The following is a 22,338-nucleotide window of genomic DNA, read 5'->3' as shown; positions in this document are numbered from 1 at the left end:
AGTGGTCTGTGGTTACTATATATCAGTGGTCTGTGGTTACGGTATATCAGTGGTCTGTGGTTACTATAGACCAGTGGTCTGTGGTTACTATAGACCAGTGGTCTGTGGTTACTGTATATCAGTGGTCTGTGGTTACTATATACCAGTGGTCTGTGGTTACTATATATCAGTGGTCTGTGGTTACTATATACCAGCGGGTTGTTACTATATACCAGCGGTCTGTGGTTACTGTATATCAATGGTCTGTGGTTACTATACACCAGTGGTCTGTGGTTACTATATATCAATGGTCTGTGGTTACTGTATACCAGTAGTATGTGGTTACTATAGATCATTAGTCTGGTTACTATAGACCAGTGGTCTATGGTTACTGTTATCAGTGGTCTGTGGTTACTGTAGACCATTAGTCTGGTTACTATAGACCAGTGATCTATGGTTACTGTTTACCAGTGGTCTGTGGTTACTATACACCAGTGGTCTGTTGTTACTATATATCAGTGGTTTGTGGTTATTATATATATATGTCTTATATAGTAATTTGTACTGGTCTGTATATACCAGTGGTCTGGAGGCCTAATCTCAGCATTCAGATTTGTAGTTGTGAAAAGGATACGAGAATAAAAAACAAACAAACATTTAACTGATTTTGTATAACTGGATGTTATCTGTGTATAACCCAAAATTGAATACAAGGGTTAGGGTTATAGTGTGCTGTATAACAACCTCGCACATGTGATACAGCAATAACAAAAGAACATTGGGTGGTGTGTTTTCAGTGTTCATGTTTTAGTCTGTAGTTACTTATATTAGGGCTGTGCAAATTGAATTTTCTAAAATTATCTAATCGAATTTTGAATCTCGAATATCTTGGGAAAAACTTCGGATGCAGTTCACCATGGAATATTCAGCTCAGGAAGGGAAAATAAAGACAAGATATAAATATTCATTGGATCAGGTGCACTTATGGAGATTACCGGTAACGTCATTTTAATGAGATTTGAAAGTTACTAGCACAGCGTTCCAAATTCATCTGAAGATGACTTTTCACTCATGATTTGATTTCAGGCGATGATCATAAAGAACGGTATGCTGGTACATGTATAATTTAAGTATTTAAATTTTTAAGTATGAGAATTCCGTATACACATGTATATGATATACAGTATACCATACTTGTTTCAAGTTAGTTTGTTCAATTGTCAGTATACCACAACATTCGAAATTTCAAATTCATAAAAATCAAATTAAATCGAAGCTTCATGATGATATCGAATCAAATCAAATATACAAATTTTCGAATTTATAAAAGCACAAGATAGCATCTTGTCATGACCATTTGATGTGTAGCAACATTTTTGTCATTCTCGGTTTTTCCCTAGTTAAGATGCATTTTCAAATAACTTGTAATATAAAATTGCATCTATCAACCAATCCTGTAGTATTAATTGAACCATTATTCATAACCATGACAGCCAAATGGGAGTTGTGTAGAAAATATTATTTATGTTGAACTATATTGTATTAAAGTAAATGTTGTGGTGTTGGTAACTGTATAAATACATTTATTATATAATATCTTACATTTTCAGTGCAATCAAAGTATGTGATATTTTTAAGATCACATACTTTAAGAATTTGATAACTTTGCAAATTAGATATAAATTAGTCAAGGTCTCGGCACTAGGTTTATTGACATTTAAGCAAACGTACTTGGGTGACACTCCATGATTGACATGTGCATTCATAGTCATCAAACAAATAAATTTCAATGGCAATTTGACACTGAAAGCTTTCCAGCGTTCAGAAAACAAAAAACGTTAGGCATAACGTTATTTTGATGTAAAGACATCCAAAATGACGTCATTCGAGTTTGACGTCACTTCCATTCAAAAATACACCGCGCCACATATTCTTACGTCATTTGAATATCTAGTAATGGCGGACTGGAATTAAAGTTGCCTGTACAGTTTACAAAAACACGTTGTATTAAGCTTGAGATTATATGATAAAGAGATTATTACCCTCGTGTATTTCGGTATCGTCAATATCATATATATATAGAGCCTCGCATAATAATTTTTTTATTCCTAATATATGATATTGACGATACCGGAAAACACTCTGGTAATAACCTCTATGTATGTGTATTCCCAGTCCTCATTGGTTGTAGATAGGCATGACCAGTCAGGCTATTCGTGGGTTACAGTACAGGACTCGACCTTAGCGGTAGCCCTATGTGTTTTGGCTACCAATTTCTCACTCGGACTACTAGTTATCTAACCCCGGTAGTCCGATGGGCTACCAAATGTTTTGGCATGTCCAGTTAGTCTACAATCAATAAGACGTAATGAAGGCTTACAAAATATTATGCCACATACATGTATGAGACACTTCATTCTGTTACATATTAATGTTTTAATTTTGTATATTTCCCAGTTTCCGTTTAATGATTTAAAATAAAAACTTTAATGTTCATTAGGGGTTATCATGCAGTTTTAATAAGTGTGTATTTCACAGTATAATGCTCATGATTTACAAAAACCCACCCTAAAACATGTTTAAATAAAAGAATTTTGTGTTATGAGGCTACAATATTTACTGAGGGCTACTAGATTTTATAACCTGGTAGTCCAGTGGGCTACCACAGAAAACACTTAAGGTCAAGGCCTGCAGTAATACAAAAATACAGTACAGAAATGTATAGCAGCCAAATTCCAGTCTCCTATGTAGTTCACAAGACGAAATATGAGCAATTGATATTTTGTTATGGTGGCCATCTTCAAATTAAAGACGTATGTCAGACTTCTTGGATCCATCAATTTTTGAAATTACATTCCAAAATACCCATATAAACCAATTTCCAATCTTCTATGTGGTTCAGAAGCTGAAATATGAGCAATTGATATTTTGTTATGTCAGCCATCTTCAAATTCAAGATGGTGGTAAATCAGCCTGTCAGACTTCTTGGATCCATCAATTTTTGAACTTAACAAACCAAAATACCCCTATATACCAAATTCCAATCTTCTATGCAATTCAGAAGCTGAAATATGAGCAATTGATATTTTGTCATGGTGGCCATCTTTAAATTAAAGATGGCGGCTAACCAGTCTGTTGGGACTTCTTGGATCCATCAGGGTTTTTTAAATTTAGTAGACCAAAATACTCCTGTATACGAAATTCCACACTTTCTGCCAGATGTGAACATCTTGATCATATTTTTGTTACAGATCTGCCCCACGAGGGGAATCTATAGTTTAGTTGGTAGAGTGCTCGCCTGAGGTGCTTTGGTCACAGGATTAAACAACCTCAGTGGACTCATGTTCCAAGACTGGTATATCAAAAACCATATAAAAGATCCCTTGCTGCTAATGGGGGAAAATGTAGCAGATCAGATTTACCAAATGTTTGAAATCCAATAGCCAATGATTAATAATTTAAATCAATATGCTCTAGTTGTGTTGCTAAACATAACTATCTTGATGGGGGGGGGGGGTTGGACGGTGAAGGAAATGTTTTATTTAACAATGCACTCAGCACATTTTATTTACGGTTATATGGCATCAGACATGGTTAAGGACCACGCAGATATTGAGAAAGGAAACCCGCTGTCGCCACTTCGTGGGCTGCTCTTTTTGATTAGCAGCAAGGGATCTTTTATATGCACCATCCCACAGACAGGATAGTACATACCACGACCTTTATTACACCAGTTGTGGAGCACTGGCTGGAACGAGAAATAGCCATATGGGTCCACCGACGGGGATTGATCCTAGACCGACCACGAATCAAGCAAATGCTTTACCACTGGGCTACGTCCCGGATTGGGTGGTATAAATACCATAATTATTATTAGTCCCCTACCGGTCCAACCAGAGGAGGCTATATAGATTTTGTCCCTGTCCCACTGTCACCGGTCTAGGTGGCGTCGTGGCAGGCCATCGGTCTACAGGCTGGTAGGTACTGGGTTCGGATCCCAGTCGAGGCATGGGATTTTTCATCCAGATACCGACTCCAAACCCTGAGTGAGTGCTCCGCAAGGCTCAATGGGTAGGTGTAATCCACTTGCACCGACCAGTGATCCATAACTGGTTCAACAAAGGCCATGGTTTGTGCTGTCCTGCCTGTGGGAAGTGCAAATAAAAGATCCCTTGCTGCCAATCGGAAGAGTAGCCCATGTAGTGGCGACAGCGGGTTTCCTCTCAAAATCTGTGTGGTCCTTAACTATATGTCTGACGCCATATAACCGTAATTAAAATGTGTTGAGTGCGTCGTTAAATAAAACACTTCTTTCTTTTTTTCTGTCCCACTGTCTGTCTGTTCCACATGTCATATAGTTTTCAAAGACTTTTTTTTTCACAATGTCTCAAAATATTGAACTAACATTTTGTGTATAGTTTTATCATGTACTGTTACACATCAAGTTTGAATAACATTTTGTGTATAGTTTTATCATGTACTGTTACACATCAAGTTTGAATTTCATGCCGATTTATTCAGTTTTGACAGGATTATGGCCCTTGAACTTAGGAAATAAACAAATTAGTTGTGCCGGGTAATGCTTGCTTTAGACCTGTTGTGCTTCACTATTTGTCGGACTATTTAGAGGATTTGTGGGTGATGGGTATAAATATATAATAATATTTTCGAATATCCCCCTTCGCAAATTCTATAACAGCCCTTGCAGGTTATTTAAAAATATATTGTTGTTGGGGTTTTTATCTCACTTCCCCCTTTTCCTTTCTCTCTCTTGAATTCCATCTCATTTCTTCTCAATCTGGAAACTCCTTCTATCTTTCAATTTCTTTCGCTGTCCACCTTCGCATGCCAGTCCTTGTCTCTCCGACCGCGACATGTGCTTGTCTCTTGTGGCTATCTGTGCTACACACCTGCTATTTCCCATCTGCTTTTACCTGTGGTCTTAGTCTGACCACTTCATAGAATGTCCAGTAGTTACTTCTGGCATTGTTAAGGAGCAGTTTGTAACCACCTACCGTACTATGTACTTCCCTACTACCGGTGGTCATTAGTTAGTGCCATGGGTCAGACCAACTTTACAGGTTATATTAATTTACCTACATAAAGGTTGTGATCTGTTAATTGTTACTTCATTTTGTTCATCAGGTTGAAGGTAACATTTTAAATAGATGTGAATTTGAAATATTTGTATGAAACATTTAATGAATGTTGTATGATGTTGAACATTTTGTGAACATTTTTAAAATTATTATTTAAATGTACCAAAATTTCATCAGTCTTGCATCATGTTAATTTTTTTTTGTGAATTCAAGTATTTCATTGTTTTAAATGTTTTATCACTATTGCATTATGTGAAATATGTGTAAATTGAAATATTCAATTGTTTTAAATCTTTTATGACTTGCATCATGTGAAAAGTTTGTGAATTGTAATATTCCATTGTTTTAAATGTTTTATCACTGTTGCATCATGTGCAAATTTGTGAATTGAAATATTCCTTTGTTTAAGTGTTTCATTAGTGTTGCTTCATGTTGAACATGTTAGGGGTGTCCATAAAATAAGCATGCCCATGGGGATGGGGTCCAGACACCATGCACAAATAGTTTATAAAGGGGGTGGGTAACTTGCTGGTAAAAAGAAAATGTGTCAGCATTGTAAATAAGGCGACCGGCCTCGGTGGCGTCGTGGCAGGCCATCGGTCTACAGGCTGGTAGGTACTGGGTTCGGATTTCATGGTGAGGCATGTACATTTTCCATCCAGATAACCGTATTCCAAATATTTGTGTGAGATCTATCTAGGCAGGTTCAATGGGATTGGTGAAAACCACATTCAAAAAAATCTAGCTGGCCAAAAAAGATTATGGAAAAAATCGCATATTTTTATACTAGTAACTTTGTGGATTGTCCCATATGGATGCAAGTATTGCACTTTGATATTTCATTGCTTGAGGTGTTTGTGTCACAGGATCGAAACACCTTGGTGGATTCATTCAACTGATTGAGGTATTTTTCTTGTTCTAACCAGTGCACCACAACTGGTCAAAAGCCATGGTATGTGCTTTCCTGTCTGTGCATATAATAGATACCTTGCTGCATCAGGAAAAATGTAGCAGATTTCCTCTGATGATTACGAGTCATAATTACCAAATGTTTGACATCCAATAGCCAAAATTTACTTTTTGTAAATAAGGCAGAGCTATTGAATTGTCACTGTTCTAAATTTGCAGATTGCATACGTTTTATCGATAAGCCTAACATTTCTGTTAATTCTTGTGGTTGTTAAATTTCATGGTGTAAAAATGTACACAATTCCACCGCATAAATGTATTCTACATATAAATTAAATGCTAGATTTTCATCTGAATTTTTTTCTAGGGGGCAGGTGAGAAATTCATTTTTCATTGGATTTTAGAAAATGCAAACATATTTTCAAAAAAATGTACTGTCACAGATTTAAGGATCTTATTTCTCTAAAAATGAATAGTAAATCAAAATTACATTAATTTTTACAGACCAAAATCTAGCTATTGCATCACTTTAACTACACTACCCTCTCAGGAATGTTAGTTTTTGAATTATGGACCATTGCCATAATTCAATTATTTTTACAAAATATCATTAATAAGTGGTGTATGGTGGTTACGCAGATGGCTGAATAAAGTATATTTAGGGACAAATCAAATATATATATTTTTAAGTAATACTTTGTTAGGCCATGTAATAGGTCAGTGGTCTGTGACAATATGCCTTTAAAGGTCAATTTTTTGTGTGTGTAGGACATACATTACAGACACTTTAGCCAAACTCTACATAAATGTACAGAAAATTCCACAACTTTTTATTATTATACATTGTAAGAACCAACCATCATTGTAGTGACCGTGCTGGGGCGTCTTCAAACATCCATTCATTCATTACACCGTAGTGGCGGCAGAATGTTTCCTCTCATCATCGTCATCTGTGTGCTCCATAATGATATGTCTGATGCCATATAGCCTTAGATAAAATGCCAGGTGTGTCATTACATGTAATATTTTTGTGCTATACATGGTTTGTTTCTCTTGGTGTGCATGTCATTATCTGTATACACTGGTGTCTTGTATATATTGTCTACTTCCATCATTGTCTGTACCTGTTGATGTTTACATTCCCAGCATTAGTATGTACATGTGTATCATCTACTGTCCGATTCTCAATGGATCTTCCATTTTAAAATTGTTCTGCAGATAGCAAAGGTACAGTTATATAATAATGAGTTTATCAACTGTGCTGGAGTTTTACTTTTCTGGTGTTAGATAACTGTAATAAATGTACAATTTTATCATATTTATTGTTCTTTTTGTCTTTTTTAAAAATAAATTAAATGTTTTAGCTTTCTTCTTATGGTAATTACATTTGTCACGGCAATTCGTGATGTTATCAAATGGTAATAGGAAAGGAATGTTTGTTTAATTCATTTCAAATTATTTTCGTGCTTATATCCAATTAAGGTTCAAGCACGTTGTCCTGGTCACACCTCGGCTATCTGGGCTGTTTGTCCAGGACAGTGGGTTAGTTCTTAGTGGTCAGTGAGAAAAAAAAAGGAGAGGGTGTAGTGGTCTTACACCTACCAACCGAGTCGTTAAAACTCGCTCTGGGTGAGAGACATTACCGGGCTGTGAACCCAGTACTTACCAGCCTTACGTTCGATGGCTTAACCACAGCACCACAGAGGCCGGTTGTTTAAGGACATCTCTATCAGGGCTCACCACTGATATAGCTGGTGGAGGGAGCCTCGCCCACCACACACACCTCCAATCACACCTAATTACCTTTAGTGTACGACAGTGAGTGGCCCCACCATACTAAATCCTACTGGATCAAAAATGGCTGTAGCTAAATAATTAGCTACCTGGGATCTTTATTAGCCATAATGAAAATGTCTCTTGAAAACATGTCCTGTGTTGTTGTTGTTGTTTGGTTTTGGGGGGATTTTTTTTTTAGTAGGTGAGTTTTAATTTCACCCGCTACATGTAGGTCTCAAAACAATGAACTGCATTATGCTTTCCGCAAACCGCTATTTCAAGCCCTGTGCAAATCCTACAAAACCAGCAGCAGAGGATCTTTTATATACACTTTCAGTTGGAAAAGTAAAACCAGTTCTACATCTTACCTTTTCACTGTCAAGGTGAGACAATAAATTACGCAAAACAAATCTAAAGACAAAATTTATTTACCAAATGATTCATGAGACAGGCAAATGAAATAAGTTAAATTGACATTAAAAATTCATGATATGAGTGAAACAAAAATAACATTGCACTTGTGAAAAAACAAAACAAAATAAAACGTTCAGATCTATATAACGTAGCTCAACACACGACCGACTGACTTGAATAAAAATATATCCTAAAATTCATATTTTCAAATTATATATGGTCCAAGTTGATTATTTAGAAGGCTGAGAGCTTGCAAAGCAATTTGACTGGTACCATTCGTCTTCTATCGTATCACATTCATCTAAAGTTAGGCACAAAAACCAGGCTAGTGAGCGACTGCAATCACTCCCCCTTCTAAACGGTCCACTGGACTTGCTATTAAGTTTTTAGAATCGCATATATTTTATAATGCATCTGCACGAATACAAACACGTGTTTCACACACATAAAAAAAGAAATTGTATTTTAATCAGGTAGGACATAAAAATTAACCGACTTCTACAAATCGTGAAGTCGTATGCTTGGTGAAAACATTTCTTCTGCATTCATAGTTGTGTCAGACATAGTCCTGCTGTTGGCCTCAATTGGGATGTCCCCGGGGCCGTTCTACGAAGCGATCTTAGCGCTAAGATCATGTTAGAGCATAACAGTTATGCACTTCAGGTCATCTTAGCACTAAGATCACTTCATAAAATGGCACCCAGGGTCTCGTTCCACGAAGCGATTTTAGCGCACTTAAGATGATCTTAGTGCTAAGAGCGCTTCGTTAAAATGGGTATCAGATCTGCGACTTCTAACCGGGTCTGGTTTTACTTACTAAATATACTGGTCTATTTTATTTCCATAAAACATGTGTCTCTATATAGAAAGAAATGTTTTATTTAACGACGCACTCAACACATTTTATTTACGGTTATATGGCGTCAGACATATGGTTAAGGACCACACAGATTTGGAGAGGAAACCCGCTGTCGCCACATAGGCTACTCTTTTACGACAGGCAGCAAGGGATCTTTTATTTGCGCTTCCTACAGGCAGGATAGCACAAACCATGGCCTTTGTTGAACCAGTTATGGATCACTGGTCGGTGCAAGTGGTTTACACCTACCCATTGAGCCTTGCGGAGCACTCACTCAGGGTTTGGAGTCGGTATCTGAATTAAAAATCCCATGCCTCGACTGGGATCCGAACCCAGTACCTACCAGCCTGTAGACCGATGGCCTGCCACGCCGCCACCGAGGCCGGTATGTCTCTATATAGATGCAGCGAAATCGTTGCTTTAAAAGATGGGCCAAAAACCCCCCAGAAAACTGCAGGGTCTTGAAAAGTCGGCAATTACGCTGAGGTTTTAATCAGAGAATGAGGACAAGAACAGTTTTCGAGTAACATCAAGGCATAATAAAATAAATCCTACATGTTTTATCCTTGTCACCCCCATTCTATTTTAATTGGCAAATTAAAAAAAAAAAAAAGTCCCTTAAACATATGTGACCCAGTGCAATATTTCCAATGTCCTGAAAATAACGAATACAAATTCAGCACCTGCCCTCATTTTGTAAAAACATCTGGATGAAAATCTAGCATTTATTATATTCAGAATTCTGTAGAAATCAGATTAAACAAGATTAGTGCCTGACTTATGTTAACACATTATACAATGGTGAACATTTCTCATCAAAATATGCAAAATAGGTGAAGATGATTTATAGTTATTAGCGTTAAAGTTGAGTGTCACATGATCACATAAAAATGTAATACAGTTAGTACTACCCTCCACCCACCCACACACAGAAAATGTCATACATGTAATACCAACCCACCCGCTATCCCACCCTACCCCAGCTCTCCTGTAACACGAACCAGCGCCTACACACAAAACAAAACATCTTGGATCTTATTCCAGTATTCACTCAAACTTCCAGACAATAGTATGTACATTTATGAAGTTCACTATTATTATCTCATGTCCAGCATGATCATCAAATCTGGATCTTATTGAACACAACAAACAAAAAGTCCAGTATATTTTTTTTGTGTCAAATACATACTGTCTCGTACACCACGTTGCTCGACAAATGCACCAATTATTTAAAATACAAACACACACACACAAAAATATATCCATAGCACTTGCATACAATACAAGAAAAAGCACCAAATTATAATCACAATCTTTTAGTTAGTGGGGGAAAATGTACTGTTACTTCCCAAATTAAGGAACCTATGTACAGATTTAACCAAATTAACAATGTATTGGGGCCCATATTTTTTAAACTATCGTAGAGCTACGAAATCGTAAAACCATCGTAGGCTGTTAAGTCACTATGGTGTATGCTGTAGTGACGTCATAGCCTACGATGGTTTTACGATTTTGTAGCACATTCTAGCTTCGAAAATCCTCAGCCAGGGCTTAATAACACAATGAGCCAATTTGTTTTATTTTGTTTGAAAGTTATTTATCCCTTCCCTAAACAGCCATAATATTATGTATCTAATAATTTACAATAAATGCAGGTTTTTAGTGAACTACACAAAAAAAGAAAGTTTGTTTTGTTTAACAACACCATTAGAGCACGTTGATTGATTAATCATCAGCTATTGGACGTCAAACATTTGGTAATTTTGAGTCTTAGAGGAAACCCACTACAGATCTTTTTTCCGTCCCACAGATAGGATAGCACATACCACAGCCTTTGATATACCAGTCGTGGTGCACTGGCTGAAACGAATTACCTACACAACAGCCTTCATTCGTTTGTTGTATACCGGTACGTTATATTTTGTAAATGTTAAATGCATCTATTTTACAAAACTCCTGAAGAAAAAAATTACTTGACATGTCAAATGATCCTTTACTCGATACAGTTTTGTCTGACTGACTCGGCTTAGAAGAATAAATTAGTTTGTTTTGTTTAACGACACCACTAGAGCGCTTCGTTTAGTTAACCATCTGCTACTGGATGTCGTCCATTTGGTAATTCTGACACAAGTCTTGAGAGTAAACTCGCTACATTTTTCCATTAGCAGCAAGGGATCTTTTATATGCACTTTCCCATAGACAGGACAGCACATACCACAGCCTTTGATATACCAGTTGTGGGACATTGGTTGGGATGGAGAAAAAACCATTGGACCCACTGAGGTTTGATCGTACGACCCAATTACACTAGGCGAGTGCTCTACCAACTGAGCTAAATCCCACCCAAACTCAATTTGGAAAGAAAGAAATGTTTTATTTAACGACGCACTCAACACATTTTATTTACGGTTATATGGCGTCAGACATATGGTTAAGGACCACACAGAGTTTGAGAGGAAACCCGCTGTCGCCACTACGTGGGCTACTCTTTCCGATTAGCAGCAAGGGATCTTTTATTTGTGCTTCCCACAGGCAGGATAGCACAAACCATGGCCGTTGTTGAACCAGTTATGGATCATTGGTCGGTGCAAGTGGTTTACACCTACCCATTGAGCCTTGCGGAGCACTCACTCAGGGTTTGGAGTCGGTATCTGGATTAAAAATCCCATGCCTCGACTGGGATCCGAACCCAGTACCTACCAGCCTGTAGGCCGATGGCCTAACCACGACGCCACCGAGGCCGGTGACTCAATTTGGCTACACACTTATAAACACAATTCGCCAAATTACTGACAATTTGTTTTTCTTTACCCCATACAATTAAAGGGACAGACCCCAGTGTTTAAACACCAAGGCATATTTTTCACTACTAGAACCGTTTGTGATCACTGAAATCAAACATTACTTATACTTTATTGTTTAGATTATTCATTTCCGTAGAACTTTATCCAGATGTGTTACAGGTGATTTGATGAACTAAACTTAGTGTCCACGTTCACGAGTTGAAACTAGGGTATGCGTCTTTAAACTTATTTTAATACAAGTCAGTTTGGACTGTATTAAATGATTTTGGAGAATAGTCATTGTCCATCAATATCTATTTCACCAAGGAGTTAAATGATGAAAGGAACACACAGTTTTTTTAAATGGACGGACAGATATACAGACATGTTAAATAAGTACAACACTTCAAATGCAGATGTTACAGTAGACGATATACAGAATATGATGTTACCTCATTGAAAAACAATTTTCTTGATCGTATACAAGAAATTAAATTCACACAAAAAGTCTGTCATGTGAATACATATTCAACTGTTATCATGACTGTACTGTTAACATTTTTCACAACAATCGATTATGTCTTTCATAAACGATCCTCAAATCACTACAACCCAACTAGGATCAGTTTTCAATTATGTTGATCCAGGCATCGAAATTAGCAATGTCTGGTAACCAGTGCACAGATTACCGCAAAATAAACACCTGGTAACCTAAAGGAGCATTGGTTGGATGGGGAGGTGGGGAGGGGGAATCGGATTCCCTAGAGGGCGATTGATCCTGCAACCCACTGAATCTCAGATGAGTTCTCTACCACCGAGATATATCTAATCCTGGCATCACTAGAAAGGCCAGTTACAAAGAAAGGCAACATCCACGTACATGTATATCCCATCATGGAAACCAGTCTCACTCATATCTCTTTCAACTACAGGTAGAACTGTGTCATGGTGAGGTATGTCTAATCCTGACATCACTAGAAAGGCCAGTTACAAAGAATGGCAACATGCATGTGCATGTATATCCCATCGTGCAACCAGTCTCACTCATATCTCTTTCAACTATAGGTCAAACTGTGTCATGGTGAGGTATGTCTAATCCTGACATCACTAGAAAGGCCAGCTATAAAGAAAGGCAACATGCACGTACATGTATATCCCATCATGAAACCAGTCTCACTCATAACTCTTTCAACTACAGGTAGAACTGTGTCATGGTGAGGTATGTCTAATCCTGACATCACTAGAAAGGCCAGCTATAAAGAAAGACAACATGCACGTACGTGTATTTATCATCCGTTAAAGGCTTTTGTAGGAGATGTCACTGGCACTATAATTTGCGATGTCTCCTGCAATATTCTCCTAGGAGATATCGCTTCTTTTGTTACGTCACTGTGTTATGTTTCAGTGCTAAACCTATCATCAGTGACGTCACGCCACTGTCGTTCTGCTAGTTAACGAGTCTACTGCTGCCAAATATAGTGACATTCAACCCATATTACTGACATTGTTTACAATTGCTGCAAATGAAAAGAATGATAATGGATGATAAAAAGAATACCCCCTTGTGTTTTGTGATATCATGATTTATCAGCACTTGTTGATAAAAGTATAAAAATTCTTAGCAAGCCAGGGATTTCATACCTTTACCAACTCGTGCTGATAAATTATGATATCACAAGACACTCAGGGAGTATCCTCTATGTATCATCCATTAAAGGCGTTTGTAGGAGATATCGCTGGCACTATAATTTGCTATATCTCCTGCGATATTCTCCGCTTCTTATAATCTTGACTGGTCAAATTTTAATCACAAGACAATCTTTTGTTACGTCACTGTGTTTCAGCGCTAAACCTACCATTAGTGACGTCACGCCACTGCCGTTCTGCTAGTTAACGAGTCTACCGCTGACATTCAAGCCACATTACTGACATTGTTTACAACTGTCGCAAATGAAAAGAATGATAATGGATGATAACAAGAATACCTCCCTCGTGTCTTGTGATATCATAATTTATCAGCACTCATTAATAAAAGTATAAAAATCCTTGGCAAGCCAGGGATTTCATACTTTTATCAACTCGTGCTGAAAATTATGATATCACAAGACACTCCGGGAGTATCCTCTACATCCCATCGTGCAACCAATCTCATTCATATCTCCTTCAATTACAGGTACAACAGAGTCATGGCTAACTCGGCCACTCGCCTAATTTGCCAATCACCAATTTTAAAGGGACAGACCCTAGTTTTTAAACACTAAGGCATATTTTTCACTATTAGAGCCGCATTTGATCACTGAAATCAAACATTACTTATATTTTATTGTTTAGATTATCCATTTCCATACAGCCGAAGTGTTTCTGGTCATCCTGGTGTTTCTAATACAACAAAATGCATTTTCCATATTTTTAAAAACGCACATGTGTCTGAGAAGTCACGGTTATTGAGTCGCGTTTTAGTCTATTTTTAATTGTATTTCAACATCACAGACTCTTGTTTCTTTCTGTTGTATCCAAATTTGTTACAGGTTTATGCATTAACCAAACTTTTTTACGGGATGAAACTAGGGTCTAGGTAAAAAATATGCCTTAATGTTTAAAAACTAGGGTCTGTCCCTTTGAGAACAACTGGCAAATTGTTTTTTAATTTGGCAAAGAAAATTAGTTTAATAATTGATATTTTGATGGAAAATAACTGGGTTTTTGCTTCTTTTTTATTTTATTTTTTAGATAATATGGCGAAATTTTCTGATTCCTCATACCTACATGTAGTCCTGACGAGTGTTTCAGGTTGGCCATCCAAGGCTTTCACCAAATTTGCTAATTGTGAATTTTGAAAAACCTTGCAAATTTTTCATTTGACAAAATAATTTCACGTAATGCTTTGTAGAAAAATACTTGGGGTTCTGTAAATGTTGAAGTTTAATACAATCATGTCAATAATTTTGTGAAATTTTGTTTACCCAGAGCTTCCCCTTGAAACATTTCTACATCTTTTTTCTAATTGCAAAAATGTGATCCCGATTCAAAGCAGAAATATTTCTAAGTCTCAAATCTAAACCACTCTTACACAGGAATCATTTTCAGTATCGCGATGTGTATAGCCACACGATTCAAAAATGTTAACGGGACATACCCTAGTTTTTAAACACTAACGCATATTTTTTACTATTAGAGCCATTTTTGATAACTGAAATCATACTTTACTTAGATTTTATGGTTTAGATTATCCATTTCCGTACATTCAAAGTGTTTTGGGTCATCCTGGTGTTTTTAATATCACAAAATGCATTTCTCATATTTTAAAAAATGCACATGCGTCTGAGAAGCAACAGTTATGGAGTCGAGTTTTTAGTCTATTTTTAGAGGGTGTTTCACCATTTCAAAGTCACAGATTCATGTTTCACTCAATTGTAACTTTATCCAAATACATTACAGGTTTGTAGATTAACTAAACTTAGTGTTAATTTTCACCGGTTGAAACTGAGTTATTTCCCTTTAAATTTACTTTGAACTGATTAGCAAGTGTCATTCATTAAGATTTTTAAAACCAAATTTTCAGTAACATAAAGGTAATTTTTTAGCATTTAAAGTTAAATCAAAGTTAAAGTTTGGTTTGTTTGACAACACCACTAGAGCACATTGATTTATTAATCATCGGCTATTGGGTGTCAAACATTTGGTAATTTTAACATATTGTCTTAGAGAGGAACCTACTTGGCGGCATTTCAATAATTACATAATGCTTTAGATGGGGAGGCGATATCATTGGATGTATTATTAAATATTATGGCAGAGACAGAGGGGAGTGTTTGTCAAGAGTTACAAAATATTTTAAAAACAAGATCTAGTTTCAAATATTCTGTCAGTCATTGCTATTTTGTTCTTATTTTTAACCAATTTTTCTTTTTTTGTTATACGGTATTTATTACCCAACCAAACCAAACAAAAATACAAATTAATATTAATCCAATAATATTGATCAAAGTGACAGGGAAAATGGAGGGGGAGACCATGTTGATAAGCATTACATAATTTTAGACAGGAGCGTAGGCACTGTGTTACTTTTGTAACATTGTAGACTTCAATTGTAGTTCTGACATATCCTGGCAATCACGAACTACAATTGCAGTTCCAACATAACACAACAATCAGAGACTACAACTGAAGTTCTGACATAACCTGACAATTCTCCTCATGTAAGACATTGATCGTACATTACGAGAGCTCTGACATAACATGACAGTTGTACATTACAATATAAGTTCTGATATAACATGACAGCTGTAGATTGTAACTGAAGTTCTGACATAACATGACATTTCATCACAATGATTGTAGATTATGATAGTTCAAACATAACATGACAGTTGTAGGTTACAATTGAAGTTCTGACATATTACAACAATCTTAATCTACAAATGAAGTTGTGACAAGACATGACGATCGTAGTCCACAATCATAGCATAACAATCATCAACTACAATAAATTACTGTAGTTTTGACTTAATGTGACAGTCAAAGACTGCAGCTGCAGTTCTCTTGATGTGATGTGACGATCCTAGACTACGACAGTTACTGTAGTTGTGATGCAGCATAACAATCATTCACTACAATAACTGCAGTCCAGTCATGTTGACCATGTATTTCTGATGTAAAAGAACGATCAATCATAACTACACATGTACCATGTTTACCATGTATTTCTGACGTAACATAATGATCGATCATAAACTATCGTGTTTACCATGTATTTCTGACTAAACAGAAGGATCGATCATAAACTACCATTTTACCATGTATTTCTAACGTAACAGAATGATCGATCATAGACTACCAAGTTTACCATGTATTTCTGACGTAACAGAATGACAGATCATAAACTACAATGTTTACCGTGTATTTCTGACTTAAAACACAACGATCGTTAACTGTGAATGAAACAGTAGTTCTTCCTACTTCATACGATGATAAAGTTCACATGGCAATCACAAACTACAACAGTTACTGTAGTTCTCTGACGTAACATGGCGATCATGGACTAACTCTTGTTATTCTGACGTAACACGATGATCATAAACACAACTGTAGTTCTTGTGATGTAACACAACAATCATAGTACACAACTGTAGTTCTTCTGACATGCTATCGCACGCAGACTACAACTGTTAATCTCTCAACACGACACAACAACCGTCAATCTCGCAATAAGACACAACAACCGTCAACTACAACTGTACTCACTCTGACATCACGTGACACTGACAGATTACAACTGTCAATCTCGCAATAAGACACGACAACCGTTAACTGTACTCACTCTGACATCAAGTGACGATCGTAGACTAAAACTGATGAAAGATCTGTGGCTTAGTCTTTTAGCGACCACGTTCGTTTGGTCTGGTTTGACAGCTCGTATAACATGTTAATTTACACAGTGTTTAGAGTGGCCATCATCAGGAGAGGATGGCCTTACTGCCCCGGTTTGACCGGTTTATTCTGTCCAGACTAGAGCTACGTTGTATGCCTTTCTTCTGCCAGGCACGCATTTTGTCCTCGCACACACTGCACATAGCCTGGAGAAGAAAAAAAAACACAGAAAAAAAACAGTATTAAGCAGAGCCACAGAAAAGACGTCCGGACATGATAGCGAAAAGAAAAAGGAAGTTACAGTCAGATGACCGGAACTAGAGGGAGTATGCAGTAGAAGAATTTAGACCATCCCATTGGCTGTTGGGATGTTTGGACCAGACTACTCAGACTACTAGCCATAGTGTGTGTGTGTGTGTGTGGGGGGGGGGGGTGCACTTGTTTTGAGGACAGGTAATGTGAAAAGAAAAAGTACTGTAGATCCTGAAATTAACGTGACCCTACATTAATGTGATGGTGGACAGACATTAAATGCGCCATGACTTTTAATGCAAGTGGCCTCCCTTTGAAATATTACTTTCCTAACATACATCCGTGTCCTTTTCGGTTAAATACGAGTTACAGGCGTCTTCGATGAGATCAACTCACTAACATGTCTGTCTACACATCCATTAACCTGTCGACTCATAGCTTGCTGGACCATTTGACAATTAGTATGTCTTTGTTATGTTTTGTTTTAATAACGTGAGACACATAGACAAAATATAGAAGTAAATGTGTCATGTTATTAACAAACTCGCATTTTTCACATTAATATTATGATCGCATTAATTTCTGGATCTACAGTATTCTGAGAATACTACCAAAGCAATAAATGTTCGCTACCGGGGTCGATTTAAAAAAAAAAAATTCCTAAATTCAAGGGCCATATTTGAACAAAATGAGTAAATCGCCATGAAAGTCAAACTAGATCTGTAACAGTACATGATTAAGCTATACACAATATTGAGGCACTGTGGAAAAAGGTCCACAAAACACGTTTTTTAAATTTCCTAAGATCAAAGGTCATAACTCTGTGATTAGTGGGTAAATCACCATGAAAGTTAAACTTGATGTGTAACAGTACATTGATAATACCATTTTTTTTTTAACTCAATATCTTGAGGCATTATAAAAAAGATTGGAAAACAAATGTTTGTATCTTCCAAGTTCAAGGGTCATAACTGTAAAAAAAAAACCAGAAGGTGTAAATAGCCATGCAAATCAAACGATCTGTAACAGTACACAATAAAAATAAAGCTATACAATAAATTTCAGTTAAACATCTTGAGGCATCGTGAAAAACCCCGTTTGGAAAACTATATGTGGGACAGACAGACAGAAGGATGGAGATGAAACACACATTCTAATTCAACATATTTGTAAGAACCAATCTGATTGGGATCTCTAATAAAATTACAACCACCGATATACCAGTCGCAAATGTCCAGGTGTTACCTACATCACATATATTCATACACGCAGACGCCACTGTCTTAGGGCCACAACTATAACCCGTTTGGCAGATGCTGGGGTAGAAACTCGGAAAATTATGAACATTCCGGTGGCAGTGAAGCGATTGTTAGGAGTTACAATGCAGACTCCTCAGAAAGCCCCCCAAAAAGAAAATATATCTCAATTATTCACGGCATTAATGTTGACGAAACGTTAGCACCAATTCCCCCAAACCCCCCGTGAAAACAAACTCATAACATGCACATTTTGCCTCGGGGGGGGGGGGGGGGGGGAGAGAGGAAGGAATGAAAATGTTTTTGTTTTTTTTAATGATTCAGATGTACAAAAAATGAGTCATTTACCAAAAACAATTTGAAATCGACAATTAAACAATCCACATGTACAATTATGGCACAAATTTCCAACAACAGTAAATCTTAACATACTCACCGTAGTTTAAAAACCACTGCTTTGTTAATATCAAGGTCGTTTATTATTTACAATTGCTCTATTTTACTGTTGTTATTTTTTTATCAGTTAATAGTTACTCGAGAATACAATTTACTGTACACCACATTGAGAAGAAATTTGAAATAAATTATTACAAAACGGCGTACTTATTTGTTGAGCGTAAGAATCATTTGTTGGTATGTAAATTGGTCTACATTCCTGAGTGACGTCACTGTAATGACACTATATCTTAGGGAAGTCTCTTATAGTTTATTTCAGAAAAAGTAATAAAATTTTATTAATAAAATAAAACTAAATATGCGACAGTAAAACCACCGATATACGTCCGCAAATAGGAAAACACAGTAGGGTTATCCCCCAAGTCCCCACACAGGTTGCACCGGTAGGAGACTAACTAGAGCTGGGCGGTACTGAGTTTTCAGGTTCGGTATTGGTGTCAATATTTTTGGAGTGATTTACCTCAGTATTGGTACGGTATTCAGTATTGACACATTACCAATACATATATAGAGCAAAAAACTTTAAAAAAAAGAAAGAAAGAAATGTTTTATTTAACGACGCACCACTCAACACATTTTATTTACGGTTATATGGCATCTGACATATGGTTAAGGACCACACAGATTTTGAGAGGAAAAACGCTGTCGCCACTACATGGGCTACTCCTTCCGATTAGCAGCAAGGGATCTTTTATTTGCGCTTCCCACAGGCAGGATAGCACAAACCATGGCCTTTGTTGAACCAGTTATGGATCACTGGTCGGTGCAAGTGGTTTACACCTACCCATTGAGCCTTGCGGAGTACTCACTGAGGGTCTGGGAGTCGGTATCTGGATTAAAAATCACATGCCTCGACTGGGATCCGAACCCAGTACCTACCAGCCTGTAGACCGATGGACCAACCACGACGCCGGTACTCAGCTTTAAATGCATGACCGAGTTACGGCTCACCCCCTAATTTCATACTTTCTGTTGTCACAAAGTACATACACCTGGTTTTCTGTCGATTCGGAGGAAGAACGATGTCCATCCGCTCTTCTTTCCAGCCATTTTGTGTTTTGTCAGATTCATTGTTAGTGATTTACTAAATGGCAGGAAACACTTTTCAATACCAAAATTTTGGTATTTTGAGATTTGCTCGGTACGAGGGGCAGGACATAGCCCAGTGGTACAGCGCTCGCTCGATGCGCGGTCAGCCTGGGATCGATCCCAGTCGGTGGACCCATTGGGCTGTTTCTTGTTCTAGCCAGTGCACCACGACTGGTATATCAAAGGCTGTGGTATGTACTACTCTGTCTGTGGGATGGTGCATATAAAAGATCCCTTGCTGCTAATCAAAAAGAGTAGCCCATGAAGTGGCGACAGCAGGTTTCCTCTCTCAATATCTGTGTGGTCCTTAACCATATGTCTGACACCATATGACTGTAAATAAAAATGTGTTGAGTGTGTCCTTAAATAGCAAATTAAATTTCAACCGTAGCGACATACCAAAAAATTTCTTTCTGGCAGAAACACTGATGGATTATCTGCCTGATTATCATAATATTAAGAATATTAATATTTAATTTTTGATAGTAATATCAGGTGTTGAAATTTAATTTGTTTCAATAAACACTATTCCCTCTTAAAATGTACTATTCCTTCAATTATTAATGTACCACTAGTTTTCCTGACTCTGCTACGTCGCCCTGTACAACATTGTGTAACGAACAATTGTTTATATACCAGTCTATGCATTACTGCGTTCTAGCTGGAATTACAAACAAACTCACTTCAAACATTAGTCTCGATCAAAAAGACATTTATTTTGTACTGGTAAGTGCATGAGAAAGGTCTTAGTAGCGCGAGGATTTGTTCTGCGGAATAGTCACAGACGATTTTTTCGGTATTCCGTGCTTTATTTTCACTTTCATGACAGAATATTGGAAGAATTGTTTTACTATTCCGTTTCGAAATTTACTATTTGCGGAATAGCGTAAAATTCGACCCCTGAATATAAAAAAAAAGTAAAAAAGGGACAGGTAGTTTACATGACCCAGTAATGATGTAGGGTTTTTTTCTTTTCTAAACTGACTAATAACAATTTCAAGTAACCTGAAATTACTAAAAACAGTATTTCTATAACATTAAATATTACACCTGAATTATGAGATTTCATTGAAACTACAGGTACATATAAATTTCAGGAAAAGGGGGGGAAAAATTTATATTGAAAAGAGGATTTGCCTTTGACCGAATGGTAGTTTGCATACATCTCTAGTATTCTTTGTTTTGTTTTAGTCAGGTGTTTCTATATTATATGAAAATATAATTAAATGTTCTTTCCATCTGTGCACTTTACTTTACGACTGGTATATCAAAGGCTGTGGTATGTACTACCCTGTCTGTGGGATGGTGCATATAAAAGATCCCTTGCTACTAATCGAAAAGAATAGCCCATGAAGTGGCAACAGCGGGTTTCCTCTCTCAATATCTGTGTGGTCCTTAACCATATGTCTGACGTCATATAACCGTAAATAAAATGTGTTGAGTGTGTTGTTAAATAAAACATTTCTTTTGCTCGGTACGGTAAATTGGCATTGACATGATACTGATACCGAACTGTATATACGGTATACCAGCCAGCTCTAGGACTAACAAAAAGGGACAGGATCTATATTAGTGGTCACGTCTGAAAGAAAAGTTAAAGTTTGTTTTGTTTAACGACACCACTAGAGCACATTGATTAATTAATCATCGGCCATTGGATGTCAAACATTTGGTAATTCTGACACATAGACATCAGAAGAAACCCGCTACATTTTTCCTAATGCAGCAAGGGATCTTTTATATGCACTTTCCCACAGACAGGAAAGCACATACCACAGCATTTCACCAGTTGTGGTGCACTGATTGTAATGAGAAAAAAAAACAATCAGTTGAATGGATCAAGGTGGTTCGATCCTGTGACGCAAGCACTTCAGACGAGCACTCATGTCTGAAAAATGTCTAAAATAACTGTAAAGTATTTTACACTCACTTCAAGCTTGAGAGCACGTTCTTTGCTCAACGGCTCCATGGGGAACACGAGATCATGTGCATCGGCTAGCGACCTCAGGTCAAAGTAATACTTGGCATAGACACTGGATGGGACGTTGATGTTGAACTGTAACAACTCAAGAAATATCCGTTCCAGCTCATTCCTG

General features: G+C 37.1%; 1 protein-coding gene across 1 annotated transcript in view; it reads right to left on the bottom strand.

Moving 5' to 3' along the window:
• Positions 1 to 15,206: 15,206 nt before the first annotated feature.
• Positions 15,207 to 22,338, bottom strand: part of LOC121387549 (cyclin-Y-like) — a 29,645-nt gene continuing 22,513 nt past the window's right edge. The window contains exons 8-9 of the mRNA XM_041518706.1: positions 22,173 to 22,335; positions 15,207 to 17,395 (exon numbers count right to left, since the gene is read on the bottom strand). Coding sequence (XP_041374640.1) covers positions 17,276 to 17,395; positions 22,173 to 22,335 — 283 coding nt within the window. The 3' untranslated portion in view covers positions 15,207 to 17,275. The remainder of the gene's footprint in view (positions 17,396 to 22,172; positions 22,336 to 22,338) is intronic.

Source organism: Gigantopelta aegis, chromosome 13, assembly GCF_016097555.1.
Source record: "Gigantopelta aegis isolate Gae_Host chromosome 13, Gae_host_genome, whole genome shotgun sequence".
NCBI lineage: Eukaryota > Metazoa > Mollusca > Gastropoda > Neomphalida > Peltospiridae > Gigantopelta > Gigantopelta aegis.
This window is presented reverse-complemented; position numbering and strand designations above follow the sequence as displayed.